We start from the raw sequence: 16,318 nt of genomic DNA on the forward strand, positions 1-16,318 counted from the left end.
TACCGGCGAGGGCTCGAACCCAGACCTCTCGACCTCCCTCGAGGTCGAGAGGTCTGGGTTCTGAGAGGTCTGAACCCCACCCCTCCGGCTGGGGTTCAGCGCACTAGTCACTGGGCCACCGCGTTTCCTGCAGCTCTTTATATAAAAAAACAAAATGATTCCTTGAGCAGGAGATGACCAGGAAATTCGCAAATGATCTTAATATTTGACTGCTGCTGTATTTTTAGACATTGATGGAGGATATACCGAGTGGTCTGAGTGGAGTGAATGCACAGCAACTTGTGGTGGAGGAAGTCGTTCTCATTCAAGAACCTGCACCAACCCGTCACCGAAAAACAAAGGAAAAACTTGTATTGAACAGGATTTGGGTCCTGATATGGAATCCGAAGAATGTAACACCCGAGACTGTCGTAAGCATGACGTATTAACTTTTATACACGCAGATACACCAAAATTTTTCTTGTTCTTAAATATTATATCCAAACTGTGCGCAGTGAGTATGCTATTAATATTTGCATTCAACACTTCGGTTGCGTAACAGGAAAATTAAATTGTTACAAAAGAAGATTCTATTTTTATATTGGAAGTTGAAGTAGCATGAATGCGAGCTGCGTTTACGTTAGGTAATGTTTAACATCTATGTAATGAACAGACACATGTCCGCTTTTAGATGAAATCCAATGAAGGAAGGACCAACATGTATTTCTAGATAGAATTATTCCACCCACTTATGAGAGCTGTAGGTGCCTGATCAATAAGGTCTTGACTAGCATTACGCGTTTGAACAAATTACTTTTCTCAGCTATACCTGGTGGTTACACTGGTTGGTCCGAATGGGGAGAATGTAGCGTGACATGTGGTGGAGGAGTTCAGACACGAAAACGGACTTGTACCAATCCCCCGCCGTCTGGTGGTGGGCCAACATGTATTGAGCAAAATCTGGGACCAGCAGAGGAACAAAAGGAATGCAACTCACAAGATTGCGGTGAGTCAGTTTGAGACGTAGTAGAGTTATGGTTACACCCGCGGGGCTTTACTCCAAAAAGAATTGTCAAGCATAACCTTTAACAATTTAAATTCCTTTGGTGTAAAACATTTTCGATAATCCTTCGAAAATCAAAAACGTGTTATGGCAAAGACTTTGACCCATCTAAGGAAACTTTAGAAAGAATGGATTCATAAGAAGTTCAAGATTGTGAACGAGTGAGGAATTCGAAGATGTACATTCCAGGACCTTTTCTTTACCATCAACAATTTCGTTTTATTCGATGGGTGTTGAACAAAAAATTTGGATCAACACTAATGACAAAGAAATGCGACACAGAGCGTTGTGATGTAAAATGATTTGTGAATTTCTCAGTCATCTCCTGCTTAAGGAATCATTTTATTAATTACATATTCCATATAATTACATAATCCAGCTCTTTATATAAAAAACAAAATGATTCCTTGAGCAGGAGATGACCGGGAAATTCGTATTTTTAGACATTGATGGAGGATATACCGAGTGGTCTGAGTGGAGTGAATGTACAGCAACTTGTGGTGGGGGAAGTCGTTCTCATTCAAGAACCTGCACCAACCCGTCACCAAAAAATAAAGGAAAAACTTGCATTGAACAGGATCTGGGTCCTAATATGGAATCTGAAGAATGTAACACCCAAGACTGTCGTAAGTATAATGTATTCACTTCTCTACATTTACTTCTCTTGTTCTTAAATATCATAACCAAACTATGCACAGTGAATATGCTATTAATACTTGCATGCAACACTTTGGTAAAAGGAAAATTTCATTGTTACAAAAGAAGTTTCTCTATTTTTATATCGGAAGTTGAAGTAGCAATTATGCGAACTATGTTTACGTCAGGTAACGTTTAATGAACAGAAACATGTCCACTTTTAGATGGAAATCCAATAAAGGCGGGGCCAACATATCTTTCTAGATAGAATTATTCCACCCACTTTTGAGAGCTGTAGGTGCCTGATCAATAAGGTCTTGACTAGCATTACGCGTTTGAACAAATTACTTTTCTCAGCCATACCTGGTGGTTACACTGATTGGTCCGAATGGGGAGAATGTAGCGTGACATGTGGTGGAGGAGTTCAGACACGAAAACGGACTTGTACCAATCCCCCGCCGTCTGGTGGTGGGCCAACATGTATTGAGCAAAATCTGGGACCAGCAGAGGAACAAAAGGAATGCAACTCACAAGATTGCGGTGAGTCAGTTTGAGACGTAGTAGAGTTATGGTTACACCCGCGGGGCTTTACTCCAAAAAGAATTGTCAAGCATAACCTTTAACGATTTAAATTCCTTTGGTGTAAAACATTTTCGATAATCCTTCGAAAATCAAAAACGTGTTATGACAAAGAAATGCGACACAGAGCGTTGTGATGTGAGTTGTTCGGTGGGAAGGGTGAGTAAAATTATTAGCATTGTCATAACTTTCATTGTTTCACTGTGTGACAAATGAATATAAAAACCAAAAGGGAACGTAATACTCTATCTGAATGATTTTTCTGGTATATGATGAAGGACTCAGGAGAATAGGTTTTCCTTGGATGGGAGATTGTGGCACTCTCAACACCACCAGACTGTATGTTACGATACGTATTATTGTTATTATCATCTCCATCATCTTGGTTTGTGCACGCATAACCATTTAATGTCTAATTTTGTACAGGTGAAGATGGCAACTGGTCTCCCTGGGGTGCCCCTGGTCCTTGTGATAAGACCTGTGGGGGAGGTACTCGAGTGAGAAAAAGAACATGCACCGACCCACCTCCATCTGGGGACGGTAAAGATTGTGCAGGAAGCAGTACAAAAGATGAGCCGTGCAACACACAAGCATGTATGTTCTTGTTCAAAAGCATTTGTACATCTTCGTCATGTCGAAGTGCAGATTAATGTTTATCGCAAGAGGAGCGAAAATTCAAATATAGGATAGTTCTTAAAGGCATTTCTCTTTTAGGCCTCGAATGGCGCCACTGCAAGTGGTAACATGTCACTTCCCATGAATACGTCGTATGTCGACTACGAAATGTGTAACCCACGATAGCATTCACTCCGAATGCTTCGTTCTTCAGTCCGTCACTTTTGGGCGTGGACTTGAAACTTACTCAATCCTCCATAAAAACTAAACTCCATAAAATTTTGGTTCGAATCAAATCTAAAGAATATTTAAACCTTAATTAATCTTAGCAGTTCAGCGTCAACCCTACTGACAATGTCAATCTTGAAGTTAGGAGACACCCCGCAAGGAGATGCAAATGATCGGCTTCTTGATGCCCTGGACTTCGGATAGAGCCTTGTCCAGGTCATTATGCTGTGTTAAGAAAGACAATTTATTCCCACAAATCAACTCACCAGCTCGAAGGGTATCACTAAACTGCCGCATAAACATGAGGGGGAGGGGCGGCAGTGGGGAGCGTTACAATGGACTGAGATCCCTTCCTCTTTAAAACTGACACAGGGATAAACTCCTACGTGATGGCCCCCCTGGTTCCAAAGCGGTTTTTTTTTTCTTTTATCCTTATCTTAATGGCACGCCTGCTTCCAGAGCTGACTTTTTCTTCATCTTTAACATTTTATCATCAAGGCCCAACTTCACCTCCACCTCCACCTCCACCCAAACCTTGCAAGGAACATCTCGACGTTGGTGTCATAGTCGATTCCTCCAACAGCATCAGTTCTGTTGATTACAATAGAGCACGTGATTACTTAGTTCGACTGGCTCAAAGACTAGAGGTTTCCGAAGCCGGAACACATATGGCGATCCTTCTCTACAGTTGGGAAGCACATCTCTGGCACAGGTCTGTACATTCATGTCATACATAGGGAACGTCTGAGTTTGGAGATGAGGCTTAACTTTCCAATTTTTTTTGTGAGGGGAGGAAGGAAGGTGGGAGGGGGGTGAGGGGGGTGAGGTTAAATGGGACGTAAGCCTGTGAAATGTTCTTGACATTTAAAGTCGGTAGAGGTTACAATTAAATCAATGCATTTTTAAATATAAACTAATAAATTATTTATAGCTTTCTATCCTAAAGATTTCAGTAATTTCGTAGTTACAGACAACAATTTGAGTTTTTTTTCATTGCATTATGAATATCTTATACTCTTACACTTGATCAGAAAGACTTGCACAACTCTCTTCCTTCAATTATTTTCTCCCATCAATGCTTTTCAGATTTACCGATCCGCAAAATATTAATGTACTAACAGCCAAAGCCAGAAGCTTGCCGCATATTCGAGGTGGAACAAGAACAGACAGAGCTCTAGAACTAGCTGCGGAGGAGTTTTTTGGTTGGGACAATAGTGGAGACAGACCCGATAAACCAAATGTGCTACTTGTGCTGACTGATGGTGACACAAACGAAGGGAGTAAGCCATTCAGTCAAGTTACTCCACCTCTAAATGTGAGTTGTCTTTCAAATAGGAGATCGAAACACTTGGATAGACCCGAGAAACTAGCCATGTAAGCTCTAAAAATTACTTAATCTCCGACTAAAAATTCTTCTTAGGTTGAGACTGATATAGCCAATTAATCTCTTTCTGTACAGAGAGTCCTCGGATTTCACACCCCAGCACTATCTTCCTATCTAATTTTGCAGGATGCAAGCGTAAGGAGAATTGCTGTCGGAATTGGAAGTGGAATAGATATCTCGGAGCTTCAACAAATTGCTAGCGCCAATCATGATGTAATACAGGTTAATGGGTACCAGCAGTTAATCCCCAGACTAGAGTCCATAATGACCAAGGCTTGTGAAGATCAGTATCCAGGTAGGTTGACATGAATATAGCATTAATAGAAACTGTCAATACTGGGTTAAAATTTGGCCCTTTGTGATACTGCTACTACTGTGCAATCTGTTCGATTCTAAAATGACTGTTCAACCCATCAAGAGTTCAGGCTTAAATCAGGTTCTTCCAGGTTGGTTCTTCCATTTTCTCGCTGCTTCCAGTTACCTTCTGCACGTAGTGTTCTTCCGAGTCAGGTTTCTTTTCATTATGTCTTTCAATTATAGCCTTGCCTCGGTGATAACGTCTATAAAATAAAATTTTCTGAGCAAAAAATGCAATTTAGTTGTGTACGCTTATTTCAGGTGTGTACGACGACAATTAGTACAAGGCTTCTAGAACAATGACTACGATGATCTGATCGTAAATAATCGTTGTGTCATAGGTACATGCATGATGTATATAAGTAGGACACACGCGTTGAGTTTCCCATTAAATCAGCATTTCCATTATTTCTTTCAGACCCCTTTTTCATTTTACTTTTCCTTGATTGTAATTAGGTGATTGTGGTGAGTGGGGATCTTACGGAGGCTGCAGTAGGAATTGTGGTGGCGGAGCGCAGGTTCGTACCAGAAGTTGTCCTCCTAAAAGTCTACATTTAACGAAACAAAGGAAGCATTGCAACACAAACCTTTGTCCAGGACAAGGTAAATACTTATTATTAGTTTAATCGATCGTTATCATATTTGCTACTGTTCAACGAAGATCGTTATCTTGCACGATCAGCGGATGGTTAACGACAATTTACCGAAGTGGAGGTGGTTAGTGGTGAATATTTACCGAGCGGCGAAGCGGCGAAGCAGCGAGGTAAACATCCACTGCGAGCTACCCGAGGTGAATCGTGTGTATACTAAAACAGTGAGTTAATACAGCTCGAAAAGATTCTCTTGAATCATCTATTCTTGTAACGATTACAATATTTTCGGGTACAAATCCCACGCGCGTTGCTCGGAGGTGAATCACAAGAGATTTTCGTAGTTTTAGTAGCCAATCAGAACGTGCTTTCAACGCTATCCACTGTTTTAGTTTATAGTAACTAATGATAAGGGATTTATTTCACAATCAAATTTGCAGTACTACTACTACTACTACTCAAATGGACGCTTCACTGAATAGAACACAGTTCAAAAGTTCTGCTAAAAACTGTTACATTTGTTCCGCTGAGGTCCAAACTCGGATTGATGTTAGCCTCTTTCAAACGACTTGGCTGTAGTATTGTGATAGTAGTGGTAATAATATTAGTAGTATTAGTGGAAGGTAAAACTTTAGTGACAATACTTTATTAATTCATTACTCTTTAGAGCCCTGTGAAGACCTTGCAGGCAATTGTACAATCAGAGCTGCTAAAGGAGACTGCTGGAGGACCGCTAATGTACCTGCCAGTCAACTTTTGCTTTACGTTGGCAGGACGTTTCCTTTGTGGAAAACTTGTCCAAAAAGCTGCAGACGATGCAATGGTATAAGTACAAAGGCGAAGATTGGCCTTTCTCAGTCAACAATTATTTTCTTTATAGTCTTCTTTTTCATATTAAAATTTTCATTCTTCATATTTATCCTTCTCTTTGTCTTCCTTCCTCTTGATATTTTATGAGTATTTTACTTTCCATCTTCTTCTTCCTTTTGTTTTTTTGTTCGCCTCCTTGCCATTCTTTTGTTTTTATTCTTAAACTTCTTCCTTTTTTCTCTCTTTTTACGGATTGCCTTTCATGATATTCTACACGTATTTTACTTCCTTTTAGTTGATACCTCTTGTCAAGATGACGATCCCTATGTTTGTCCTTGGTGGTCAGTAGCTGATGGCAATAGGTTGAAATGCCGCTATGCATGGCGACAACGCTGGACTCAGTACTCTCTAGCAAGTGAGCAGTGAAGTCGTTGATATAGAAAATGCTCCCGGAAGATGTACATCTTCAGGAAGCTGAGAAATGTTCCGACTGCTTGAGATCAAGGCATTAATTTTTATTTTAAAATAGAAATATCGGAAGGGATTGGTTTGTTTTGCTTTACTTCGTTTTATGATTGGTCCATAAAACTCGCGCCACTCACATACGTTTGAAGTGGTTGAGTGTTTTTTACATTTAGTTCTTTTTACCTTTTGACTGCTCGTGATATTTTCGTTTCATCTGATTTGCCGTTTTTAACGCTGGTTATCGAAAAAAAACTTCGCAAATGTAGATAAGCATTGAAAGAAAGGACTTTTTTTCAATTCTTGAGAAACAACGACGTGGCCAAGTGAATGTGTGCAGTGAAGACAACATCTTTCCAAGTCATTAGGTGCTCACCAGCAACTTGAACAACTGATATAGTAATAATGATTAATGACGAGTTCACATTCTGGCGAACACGATTTCAAATTCTAGTCAATAATGATCGGGTTTATTATCTATTATCTAAGAGAACCCCTTAAAACAGTTGGCCGATAATTTAAACAGACAACGGGAAGTAACTTCTCTATTAGAGCAATAAGGTACGTCTTCCATCTTTTTTTAATTAAAAATTGCCCACTCGGAACCTAACCACCTGAGAAGCTGATAACGAAAGAATAGTTTTTGTCTGTCTCACTTGATTTTGAAAAATACCCCATGAAGTGAAGTGTGTGTTATCACTATAATTTCGTTTCCCTTCATCCTTCAGACTATTGCAAAAAAAGTTGTGGCAAATGCAGCGGAGGAGGAGGAGGTGGAGGAGGAGGAGGAGGAGGAGGTAGCCATTTCATATCAGCCGATCGTTCAACAGCATAACCTAACTATCCGCTCGACACCCTTTTTTCATGAATTCGGAAAACGTTGTTTTCATTCTGCTCCTATGTCCCAATAGAGCTCTGATACCGGCCAGTGTCACTTCATTTGATATTGCAACCTCTTCAAAGAAATTTAGAAATAGATCTCATGCATAATTGATGATACGGGGCTAACATGCATTTCTAGATGAAATAATTTAATCGACCTATAAAATCTGTTGAAAACGAAGTAATTATCCCTTTCTTGGGCTGGCTTGATTAACAAGGCTTCTAATTAAATGACACACTAGGTGGTTATACTGATTGGACTGAACAAATCATGACACGCACGGGGAGGGGTTCAGACACGAAAACGGACATGTACCAATCCCCACCCTCTGGCGATGGGCCAACACGTCTTGAGCAAAAATTTAGACCCGCTAAGAATCGAAAGAGTTGATGTGAGACGTGGTAGAGTTATGGTCAGCCCTTCTTCTTAACGTTTGGGCTTCTTTCAATTGCAATCTTTTAGCATGTCAGGATTTCAACGTCTATTACTGTCGGAGTAAGGTTAAATGGCCAGGCTGCGGCAATTATTATGTGAGAGGTAAGCAGTGTGACTTTTATTCGAGTCATCCATCTTATTAAGGATGAATTGCTTATTGCAGTTTATAAGTAGCCTGGCCAAGAAGAAGCATATAGCTTCTTGACGAAAAAATCCATATCGAACATCACCGTCATCGAATTTAAAGCTATAAAGCTCTTCGTGCGTTTCAGGTGCGAGAGAAAAGGCTGGGTGCGGTTGCTTAAACCACTGCAATTTATTAAGGCGTTAATACTTCACCATGTTTAAGATAAAGCCTGCTCCAGTGTTATAACCTTACGTCAAGTGCCAACAGCGAAAGGCTTCAGTCGCATTCATTTCCTGCTGAAATCTCACTGACTTACATAAAAGTCAAATCTTATTTCTTGCATATTACCAGAAAAGCACTCGCCTCGGACATGGGATCTGAACCCGGCTGGTAAAAAAAGACTAACGTTAAGTCGTCAGAGATGTTGGAAATTGTAAATTACGCTGGGACAGTTATTACTTAACAGACGAGTGTAACAAGACGAAGTATACCTGCTCCGAAAAGAAATTCGTCGGGTGTTTAATGCTTTCCATACTTCGAACAGCCACACTGATGGATATATTTCAATCAAGTTTACCTCGTTTTGTCTTATCTAGCATCACTTCACTCGTCTTATTTGATGATGAACATGATCATTTTGTCTTATTTTAAAGATTGATCAGTTACTCAACCATTTATTTTTCAGCCAAATGCAAGAAGAGTTGTGGCCTTTGCAGCGGAGGTTAATATTCTTTCCTCTCTTTTATAATCCTTGAGTTTTATGATATGCACTAATATAAAGAGTAGAGATCGCCTTGCAATAACTGTTCTTTCAATCTCAGACAATTTATTGATATTTAAGTGTGGGAGGAGAATTTCTTTGCCTATCTTGTCGTCAATGTTAAACTCTCTTACTCTTCCTTAAATGCCTCCTAGGGTTTAAAATCCCTGGGAATGACTGTCAACTAATTTCTCCTCAGAGTACCACCTCTGAATAAACATTGAAGTCGTTAGAATAAGAGATGATCGATAACTGAAGAGGTTCTTGAACGTTTTACAGATCAAATTCTCCTTGTTCAAACCATAAAAATAGAGTTGAGAAAAATGTGGAGAATATGCCTCCCGATGTTAGCGTGTTAAGGGTTAAACTATCACGAAAACGAAGAGGGATGTGAGCAGCTACACACCTAACTATGTTTCTGTGCGTTGTTCTTTTCAATCGGATACCGTGCTCAGATTGGGTAAAATTTCTCATACACGCAAAAAAAACCATTGTGTTATTCTTCCTTTCATTCAGGGAGTGGAGGTGGCGGTGGCTGGGGACGTCGATAAAAACGTGGCACTAAGCTGAGGTGATTTTACAGTTTTTATTTAATCATACTTACCTTTAGCCAGTGAGGGGTTCTGCCCTCAGATCCCATCACATTCACTTTACAGAGGTGCAAATAGTAAAATCTACGATTGCCATTGATTCCCCGCATCTGGGGCTGGTCGCAGAATACAACTGTCAAACGATCAAGGAAGGTGTCTAATGACAGTTTTCTTTTTCTCCTTTTTACTGTTAATATACTTCTGCTAAAAATGTTGAACAAAATTTACTGACTCCGTGTTTCCAATGTTTTTAATTTGCTTTTAACTTTTAGGTTTCTGGTTTTCCAATAATTATTACGCCAGCTGAAGAATGGAGAACGAATGGAATAGGAGATACGTCATGGCTCAGTATTGTAGGCAGGGATAGCAAATAAACACTGAAATTAAGAGTGTGCTGTCTGTAATCTCTAGATGCTCACCATTTAAGCTCTGGGCCTGATTTTCCCCCATTTTAACTTATAGATAAAAATTAATCGGGCATTCCAAACTTATTCGGCTTATTTTTTATTAACGTCAACAACCACTAAGTAGTCGAAGATTCAACTTCATGCCTCAACGCGCATTTATCGTCACCTGATCAGTAATTTGTTCATTAATTAATATAGGACATATTTTTAAAAAGGGCTTATCCTTAAAAACCAAAACTTCTTAAAAGTATCACTTTCCTTAATTAAAAGTATCGTTCTTAACAATCACTAGACTTAATAATTCAAAATTCCTTGAAATTGCCAACCCACCTAAGCTCTCCCTAAGATTTACATTTTCAAGTTTCCCCCTTTGAGACTCTTTGAAATGGAACGGAGCAAACTTAGCCGGTTTAAAATAACAACCACAGGACAAGGTACCAACGTTGCTTGGGGGCCCCGGTCACGGGGAGAAATTTTCCAGAGGGCGCCCGTGGCGCTTCAGTTTTGGAAGGTTTTTTTTTTTTAGTAAGTCAGAAACGTGCATAGACACACAGACTTTGCGATTCAGGTAGAGTGCTATTTCGACTATTGCCAATCCATGGACGTCACCAGACTACTTAGAAAGTTTACCTCCTCCATTAAACCTCTCTCCGATTTTCAAACATATGTTCAACGGGAATTTTGATTAAGAAGTGTTTTAAAATAATCATCAAATTTCGCTCACACATTGTAAGAGAAGCTAGAAATCCTCGAGATTACTCCATAGATACTCCATAGTAGTCACTATAATAGCTAAAAGAGTTATCATTTCAACTTAGAATCTTTATAAAAGATAAATAAAAGTTAAGATACGGAAAAATTTTTTCCCTTCCAGCGTCATAGACAGGATTATCTCCAGGCATCTGGCCAAGAGCTATAATCCTTCTCCCACGCATAACGCCACATTAAACTCCGGAAAACCTTCTTCGCATTATTTTAAACTTCCTTATGTTGGGCGGTTTTCTGACATCGCTCAAACCAAGTTAAGGCAACTACTGAAACGTTATTGTAGCCCTGATTTAGATATTAAGTTAGTCTTCAATACGTTTAAGCTCAGAAACTTGTTCAGTGTGAAAGATTCAGTACCACCAGGTCTACGTTCGCGTGTCGTTTATAAATTTTCGTGTGCTGGCTGTAATGCCAGTTATATTGGTGAGACCACTCGCCACATTTGTACACGGGTTCGTGAGCACCTCTTGTCTGAAAAAACTTCACACATTTACAAGCACCTACAATCATCTAAGGCCTGTCTCGACTCTTGTGGTACAGAATGTTTCACCATTTTAGATTCTGCCGCTTCGAAATACGAAATTAAGATCAAAGAGGCATTGCATATTAAGTGGGACAAACCCATCCTTAATCAGCAATTGAAGCATCTAGAGCTGTCTCTTTCCTTTTGATTCTGTTATCATAATAATTCTTCTTATTATTATCGTTGTTTTTCTTTTCTCCTTCTTTCCCCATCTAGCGCGTGCTTTGTCACGTTTTTTCGTATTTAATATTCAAATCGTACGTAAACAATATGGCGTAATTTGTAACGTAATTTCATATAAATTCAAATGTACAACCGTTGAAATCGCATTTACAACTGAAGATGACATAAGAATGTCGAAACATGTCTTGCAAACTAAAAGTTGTGGTTTCTTTATTAAGAAGTTAAGATAACTAAGTTAGATAAATACAAACAAAAATTGAATACGAACAAAGCGAAACGGAAAATTAATCATATTGATGACGTCTTATATCCAACTGCAAAAGCGAATAACTTTGAAGTTGAAGAAAACTTCTTGACGGAGAAGTATGCCAAGCGTAACTTTAGGTAAACTGACTTGAAAAAGGTAATTAGAAACTGGCTTTATGAATAGGAGGCTTGCGTACTTAGCTGCGGTATGAAAATTATGCAAAAAAAGGTGCAATTGACAAAATAAATGAGAACAGACCTACAAAAAAAACAAACAAACAAACGAAGAGGTATGAGAAATGAAAGACGAAATAGATAAACACAAAATTACAAAAAAAAAATAAATGGCAAGCGCTTTAGATCTAACAGCTACCATGGTCAGTGCATGAATAACTATGAATATGTAGACGACTTCAACCGCTACTAAGACACAAGACACAAAGTCAGAAGCTCGTTGAATAACACTCATTTTTGCATAAAAACTGCTGCATGCTTCACATTTGAGATAAGTGAATGACAGAATGCCAAAGATTCAATTGCTTTAGAAGTCGATTATACATTTAAAAATATGACGTTGGAACCGACAAAACTCGTTTCTCTATCCTGACGTCTGCTGGAAAACCAACGATTCGCGTGAGTTTCGACAACGCAAAGTATCAAAATAAAGAGGCTCTTGATATATTTATTGACGAAATGAAAGCGAACGATCACCCGGGAGCACCAACTCGGACTGACCAAGCACTGGAAATGGTCGCTGAAGAAGTTTTCAAAACTGCAAATGGAGATCGACCACAATCTCCAAATATCATGATTATCTTCATTGATGGGGGGACGCACAGAACTTCCAAACCTTATGATCTGATTCTGCCGAAACCTGAGGTGAGCAGTGAGAAACATGTAAAGACTGTTATGGTACAATGATGCTAATATTGAATGGTCTAGTTTAGAGATATTTTTATAAATTGAATACCTTGTACTTACAGGTATCTTGTTTAACTCTTACCCGACGGTTAAGCAGTCTTCTTTACATATAACGTTTTGTTATTGGCCCACTAAGTCAACGCCTTAAATACCAACTGACCTTAAAATGACCCGCTGTTTTATTCCAACAAAATGGAGAAGGCTTCTATATAAACTAATAAAAAAGCATTCTAGAAGCAACCACAATACTATATTTAGTCAGGAATAATAACCATAGTTTTACGAGTTCTATAAAGGATCAACTAATCTATCGTCTGGCTACAAAATAGGAATTTGGCGAAGAGGCGACGTTTGAACCTCACAAGAGTCGATCTACTTTCTGTTTCAGCTCACCTGGTTAAGCATTTGATAGAAGTACTTAATATTTTGATTGATTTAATCCTTACAAGAGTCGATCTTTTTCAGCTCAGTTAGAAAATCATTTGGGAGCAAATTTCGATAACGTAAAGTTTGAATCCTCACAAGAGACAAACTGCTAACTCTTTCTGCTTAGTTCAGGTATGTTACGTATATGGTTTTCATGACTGTATTAAGAGAATACTGTCTGTGTACAATTACATGTACTGTTGATTAAAAGAGGAATTTTTGTCCATTAGCAAAAATTTGGATCTCAGTTGATGAGTGTCTTGCCGAAACATAGCGTCAGAAGTGGGATCTTTTCAAAATCTTAAAGCGAGCTGTAATGCACACGATTGACTAGTTAGGTTTCCAGTCCGTTCAAGCAGTTCTGGGAGCAAAGCGGAGCCAAACCACTGAAGCAAACGTTACGTAAGGCGATTTCCTTCATCGACCACATGCGTGGAAAGCGAAATGATGTTAGATACTGAAGAAGCCCCTCCGCCGCCAGCTCCACAGGCTGTTTCCGCCGGTCCACACGCTCCCCCACCGCCTCAGATATACAATTTCCCTACAAATTTCCCTGTACAAAGCAGCAATGGTTTGTCGTGGGGACATTCCGAGTAATTGGGAATTTTTTCTAATTACTAAGTAGCGACTGGTTTAGATCAAAAGAAACAAACGGTAAGGTTAACAACCTTCCGTTCCGTTATGGGAAAAGAGTGCCTGCAGATTTTTCGGAATCTTAATTTTGGTTCTGGTGAAGTTACTATTTCTTCATCAACCACCCGACGAAACGGTTGACTGTTTTGTCCATCGATTAAAGAAATTGGCATCATCCTTTCAGTATGGAGCTCTTACGGAAGAAATAATGCGAGATAGACTAGTCATTGTCATTCAAGAAAAAAATACAAAGGCTAGATTTAGTGGACTGTTGACAAAGGTAAATAGTGAAAGGTTTGACGGACGAAGTTTCAATCCTGAAAAGAGCTGTTTTCATTAAATGATCACTATCAAAATAATTTTCCCTTGACTGAGTCCTGGATGTCACCGTTACCCTACGTCAGTCACCGGTAATGCATGATCCTTTTGTGGAACTAAACCTTACAAAAACACTTTCATTCTACGAAATGAATTATATACCTTATGCGTGTCTATAGTTTGTTCCATCAGGTTCGTATTAAGCAATATAAAATTTGTTCTTGCTTTACAAATTTACTGGAAGAGTCTGCCGCTATTCCTCCTAAGCCGAATATCTGGTCGGAAGAGCCGCTTACAAAAGTAACGTGGTGCCACAACCGGAAACGCACGAGGTAACCATCGCTAAAAACATGACTGTTTGGTTTACTCCTGTGGTGGATCCACCTCAACCAGATGAATACATTTTCACAGTAATGCCAAATGGGAATTTACTATTTCGATTTTCAGCTCACCAGCACTGTTCCTTTCGCCTTGTTCTTTGAATCAAACCCTGGCTTCTAGTGAAATGTCATTGCATCAGCCAATGGATTATTGGGGACGACAAGTGTTTACCTGCCGAGTGATGCACTCTGCTGAGTTGCCTTTCTCCTCCGTAGACTTCATGAACCACGTCGGTGATGTTGTTGATACCGGGCACCTTCGCGGACATGTCCTTCCTTCCTTCCGACAAAGGAGCAAGTCAGCAAGTTCTCTTTTTGTTGTACTTTAAATGAGTCTGGAGCGGGAAAGAGCAATGCTTATAAGAGGGTGCAAAAATTAGGGGCCTCTGCATTGGCAAATGGGATGGAGTTTTTGACGGCGTGTTTCTAGCGTGCCTGGATCACGAGCATAATGATACTAATAATTCCTTTGCCCCAGCTTGCAAATTCGAGGTTCGGCGAACAACAACTTCCTTTTGCAAAATAGATGAGCCTTGACAAAGGCTGACTCGTGCCATTACTGGCTTGAATTGCTAAGTAGACGATGACAAACCTTGATATTGAGTGCTTAACAATTGACAGAAGATAATCAAGTCAAAATTGACGTTGGTAACGCTGCAAGCTATCTCAGAAAACCAAGACTTAGGGAAAGAGATCCTCACAGGTAACTGGAAAACTTTATTTCTCGCTTTTTCCTCACTTAGCGTTTTTTTATTTCATGCTTCCCGGAAAGTTGAACCTGTTATATCGGTCAAATCGAGCAAAACAAGAATTTATTTTCTTATTCAGTTTACGTACCCGTTAAAGCGGAGTCATGCATGAGTGGCTTGAGTGGGTGGAAAGCAAAGGGGTCTTTGGTCAAGCCGCATCTGTCATCTCAGTAAAAGACTCTCGTATATCAGAAACTACAAAAGACTGTGTGTTTGATTTAATTCACGACTGACTAGTTTTTCATGCACTTTGAGTTTCTCGTCTCAGGAGAGATCTCCTTATAGTTATACTATATATGTTGGCCTTTCAATTGATTCATTCTGCAAGTCATCGAGTTCCCCTTTTGTTGTACTTTGAATGAGTCTGGAGGAGGAATAGCAATGCTCATAAGGGGGTGCAAAGAGGGTGGAAAACAAAGGGGTCTTTGGTCAAGCCGCATCTATCATCTCAATAAAACACTCCCGTATATCAGAAACTACAAAACGACTATGTGTTTGATTACATTCTCGACTGGCTAGTTTTTCATTTACTTTGATTTTCTCGTCTCAGGAGAGATCTCCTTATAGTTATACTATATTTTGGCCTTCCAATTGATTCATTCTGCAAGTCAACAAGTTCCCTTTTTGTTGTACTATGGATGAGTCCGGAGGAGGAAAAGCAATGCTTATAAGAGGGTGCAAAGATTGGGGCCTCTGCATTGGTAAATAGGATGCAGCTGTCGAGGGCGTGTTCCTAGCGTGCGTGGATTACCAGGGTCGCAAAATACTTCACATTCCGAAACCTTCTTGGTTTGCAAAAATACAAATACAAACTAGTTAAGTTTATGATTATTGACTTAAGGCAGATCCAGCGATACTAATAGTTCCTCTTCCCCCAACCTGCAAATTCGAGGTTCGGTGAACAACAACTCCCTTTCGCAAAATAGATGAGCCTTGACAAAGGCTGACTCGTTCCTTTACTTACTTGAATTGCTAAGTAGACGATGACAAACCTTGATATTGAGTGCTTAACAATTGACAGAAGATAATCAAGTCAAAATTGACGTTGGTAACGTTGCAAGCTATCTCAGAAAACCAAGACTTAGGGAAAGAGATCCTCACAGGTAACTGGAAAACTTTGTTTCTCGCTTTTTCCTCGCTTAGCGTTTTTTTATTTCATGCTTCCCGGAAAGTTGAACCTGTTATATCGGTCAATCGTTTGATATGGATAATAGCTTATCTTAGCTAGGTACTTGCTCAGCAGTGTATTTCAAAATGGCCCTTCGA

General features: G+C 39.5%; 1 protein-coding gene across 2 annotated transcripts in view; it reads left to right on the top strand.

The window, feature by feature from the left end:
* The window catches only part of LOC113678896 (uncharacterized), a 31,023-nt gene extending 21,136 nt beyond the window's left edge, over window positions 1–9,887 (top strand). For both annotated transcript variants that reach the window (XM_089179895.1, XM_089179898.1), the window contains exons 5-20: window positions 228–410; window positions 803–985; window positions 1,486–1,668; window positions 2,036–2,218; window positions 2,684–2,851; window positions 3,599–3,812; window positions 4,187–4,415; window positions 4,611–4,779; window positions 5,298–5,444; window positions 6,099–6,254; window positions 6,537–6,656; window positions 7,432–7,500; window positions 8,049–8,123; window positions 8,834–8,869; window positions 9,425–9,479; window positions 9,771–9,887. In XM_089179895.1, coding sequence (XP_089036021.1) covers window positions 228–410; window positions 803–985; window positions 1,486–1,668; window positions 2,036–2,218; window positions 2,684–2,851; window positions 3,599–3,812; window positions 4,187–4,415; window positions 4,611–4,779; window positions 5,298–5,444; window positions 6,099–6,254; window positions 6,537–6,656; window positions 7,432–7,500; window positions 8,049–8,123; window positions 8,834–8,869; window positions 9,425–9,459 — 2,150 coding nt within the window. In that variant the 3' untranslated portion in view covers window positions 9,460–9,479; window positions 9,771–9,887. The remainder of the gene's footprint in view (window positions 1–227; window positions 411–802; window positions 986–1,485; window positions 1,669–2,035; window positions 2,219–2,683; window positions 2,852–3,598; window positions 3,813–4,186; window positions 4,416–4,610; window positions 4,780–5,297; window positions 5,445–6,098; window positions 6,255–6,536; window positions 6,657–7,431; window positions 7,501–8,048; window positions 8,124–8,833; window positions 8,870–9,424; window positions 9,480–9,770) is intronic.
* Window positions 9,888–16,318: the final 6,431 nt, after the last annotated feature.

This window comes from Pocillopora damicornis, chromosome 8, assembly GCF_964200805.1.
Source record: "Pocillopora damicornis chromosome 8, jaPocDami1.2, whole genome shotgun sequence".
NCBI lineage: Eukaryota > Metazoa > Cnidaria > Anthozoa > Scleractinia > Pocilloporidae > Pocillopora > Pocillopora damicornis.